The sequence below is a fragment of the Limulus polyphemus genome, unplaced genomic scaffold (assembly GCF_000517525.1).
Source record: "Limulus polyphemus unplaced genomic scaffold, Limulus_polyphemus-2.1.2 Scaffold7685, whole genome shotgun sequence".
NCBI lineage: Eukaryota > Metazoa > Arthropoda > Merostomata > Xiphosura > Limulidae > Limulus > Limulus polyphemus.
Window position 1 is genome coordinate 9,307 of NW_013673295.1, and position 3,228 is coordinate 12,534.

Below are 3,228 nucleotides of genomic sequence, written 5' to 3' on the forward strand. Positions count from 1 at the left end.
AATGTTTTTGTTTCTAGTTCAAGAGATTTTTTTTCTTTCACTGTGAGTTGTATTAAATAAATTTGGTACTTAGCTAGAAGCCTTTCTTACTGAGGTTTGTGTGCGAGTTTCAATAAATGTATATCTTGAACCTGTGGGCTGGCGTTAGAATTCCTTGACTATCTCGAAAGTCATGTCGTTCAAATTGCACGAACAGGTTGTCAAGTAAACAAATACGTGTCTTGTAAGAATTTATTTGATATAAGACAGTAATTGTCGTAAAGGATTCTTTGTCTACTGATGCAGGTCATTAGTTTACCAGAATTATTAAAATACCTTGAAATAATTAATTCTACCAATAGTAAGACTGGTGTAAACATTACTAAACTCAAATGTTTCTATTGCTATAGCTTCAAGGCCTTTAATTTTCTTGTGTCATTCAGTAGAATTACGAAATGTTTTTTAACTGCTCGTTAATGTAATTAGGACCATTACCTATCCTTAGTTGTGTGGTATCTTATTTAGCTTGTAAGAGTTAGTAGAATGTACACCAAAACTGTGTTTATGTATGATACTTTCCATGTTAGTTTTAACATGCTTTTAAATCTCATTATTCATAGGTTTTAACGTTTTCTAGTTATTCACATATAATTGTAACATAAACTGTTTTCATATGAAATCGAAGCCATTAGCTGCTTTATCAGCTCGACTGATATCGTATCTACTAACTAAATAACCTAGATTTTCACCATTTATTTAAGTATCTTATAGATTGTATCCTTAACTTTCTCAACCCATTTTCTAAATTGTATTACTTTAAATTCCTATTTTTTTTCTATATAAATAAAACCACTGAATGATGTACTAGTTATCTGCTGTTATATTTCCAGCTAACTTTGAATGATGTTCCCAAAATTTAAACCCATTACTAACTGATCGTTCTAAACTTTCATTAGTTACGAAACCAAGGTTACCATTGAACACTTGGTTGAGGTAAATTACATTCATGTTTACAAAATGTTGTATAATTCCTCAACTGTTAAGTTATCTAACACCTCATTACAATAAAAGATTCTACTGTCTTTGGTCATCTCACGAGAATAGCCAATAGTTGGGTATTTAAGCTTGCGAGCGTCGGCCAGTACTTGGTGTACAGAAGTTTCTCTGACTACAGATTCTGATTTAATTAGCTTGCGAGCGTCGGACAGTACTTGGTGTACAGAAGTTTCTCTGACTACAGATTCTGATTTAATTAGTTTGCGAGCGTTGGCCAATACTTGGTGTACAGAAGTTTCTCTGACTACAGATTCTGATTTAATTAGTTCTGTACGACTGTCAGTAAACTATAAGGTAAGCTCTAATACTTTGTTCATTAGTTATTTTTAATTTAGGTTTAACTGATGATAAATAGCAACTAATAACTAGTCAACATTACTCATCAAACTTAATGACATGTGTTCAGTTGAACAAAGGTCAGTTTATTAATCAGTAACAAGGTAACATACAGACCTGTAGACCATCTGTTTATTAACCAATAACAAGGTAACATACAGACCTGTAGACCATCTGTTTATTAACCAATAACAAGGTAACATGCAGACCTGTAGACCATCTGTTTATTAACCAATAACAAGGTAACATGCAGACTTGTAGACCATCTGTTTATTAACCAATAACAAGGTAACATGCAGACCTGTAGACCATCTGTTTATTAACCAATAACAAGGTAACATGCCTCACAGCTGAATCATGTACGTTCAACTGGATTTAATTCTAGTGACCTTGCCGGTCAGTTCATTTACTCAATACCTTCATGTTCCAGGAGGGTGTTAACCAGTTCAACATGGTGTTCTTATCGTTTTTAATTCAAATTTTGATTAATTTTTTAACATGATACAGCTGCTACTTGTAGGTAATCAGTTATGTTAATGGATCAAATTATCCAACTCCAAATGATGTCGGTACATTTCCCAAGAAAAAAGTTGAACAGTATTTTAGTAAAGTCAAGTATTATAGGTGTTTAAAACATTACCAAAATATAAATATTTTAATAATAATATAGGCTAACGTTTCTAATTTTAGTTATCTTTTTTTTTTTTTAAATAAAGTGGTTCGAACTAGAAAGGATTATCAGTGATTTCTTTTGGGTACAAACAGTTTGTACTGAATAAAATAAAAACCCTAGTTATGGTTTATTAAAACTGACTTTTTGCAGGCCGTCTTTGGACAAGTGTTTTTTGGGGAAACCCTCACTTTCCTGTGGTGGACTGGCATTATGATGATCGTGATAGGACTGATGGTGATACATCGAGCCAACCAGCTAAATACGGCCGTCAGCAGAGCTAGTGCCAAAAAACTTAAATAAGTCTGAACAACGAACTTTGACTTTGTAAAGTAGTGACGAGTGATTGTTCACAGAAGAGCAGTTTAGTAAGATGTTTTGAATTATAACTGACATTTCTCTAGTTGATTTGATGTCAATCTCGGTTGAGCTGTGATAATAAATGTTTAGCACAATAGGTGTACTCATTCCATACTGTAAGTATTTTACTTTTGCTACTGATTGTACACTTTGAGTGAGTTGGTGTAGTTTCATAACTATCAACCTGTAAATAATCTGTTTTAGCCAGTTTACCCCTGTACGTATTTCTAATAGTGTGTGTTTCAAGCTAGTTGAAAACTTTTATTGTTAAAGCTTTGATGTGTAGTTTATTGTTATAAGGTATACCCTTTTACGGTTATTATGTTCACGTTATTTCCTCCTTCAGATAAATAAGTGTGGTTTAATAATTGGAAAATTTCTCTGAACACTGAGTGATGTTTAAAAATAATTTATTTTTCACAGATTTACACACTGTTTTAAGAGTTTCAATAACTATCCTGCTCTCCATAAAACCTAAAGTATCTAGTTGTGTTTGTGGCTTCTCAAGAAACACGAGTATATTGTACCTTTGTTTTTCTCCAGTTTTTGGATATTTTGATTATAATTTTGTGAGGTTAATTCGCAGTTGTTTCTTGATGACACATTCTGTTTCATATAATTTCATTGATCGTTACTTTTCATACAAAATAATGATATAAAGTAATCTTTGTAAAGATGGTCTTGTTTTATTTGATGATTCTTAGCGTTTCTAGAAAAATGGTAAATTTAGTTATGTTTTAGAAAGTGAGCATACAGAGGTAATATCATACTTCGGTATTGGTGATATCATACTTCAATATTGGTAATATCTTACTTCAGTATTGGTA

General features: G+C 32.1%; 1 protein-coding gene across 1 annotated transcript in view; it reads left to right on the plus strand.

The window, feature by feature from the left end:
• LOC106474789 overlaps window positions 1-3,228 on the plus strand; it is a 7,867-nt gene extending 4,639 nt beyond the window's left edge. Inside the window, exon 3 of the mRNA XM_013935479.2 lies at window positions 2,195-3,228. Coding sequence (XP_013790933.1) covers window positions 2,195-2,344 — 150 coding nt within the window. The 3' untranslated portion in view covers window positions 2,345-3,228. The remainder of the gene's footprint in view (window positions 1-2,194) is intronic.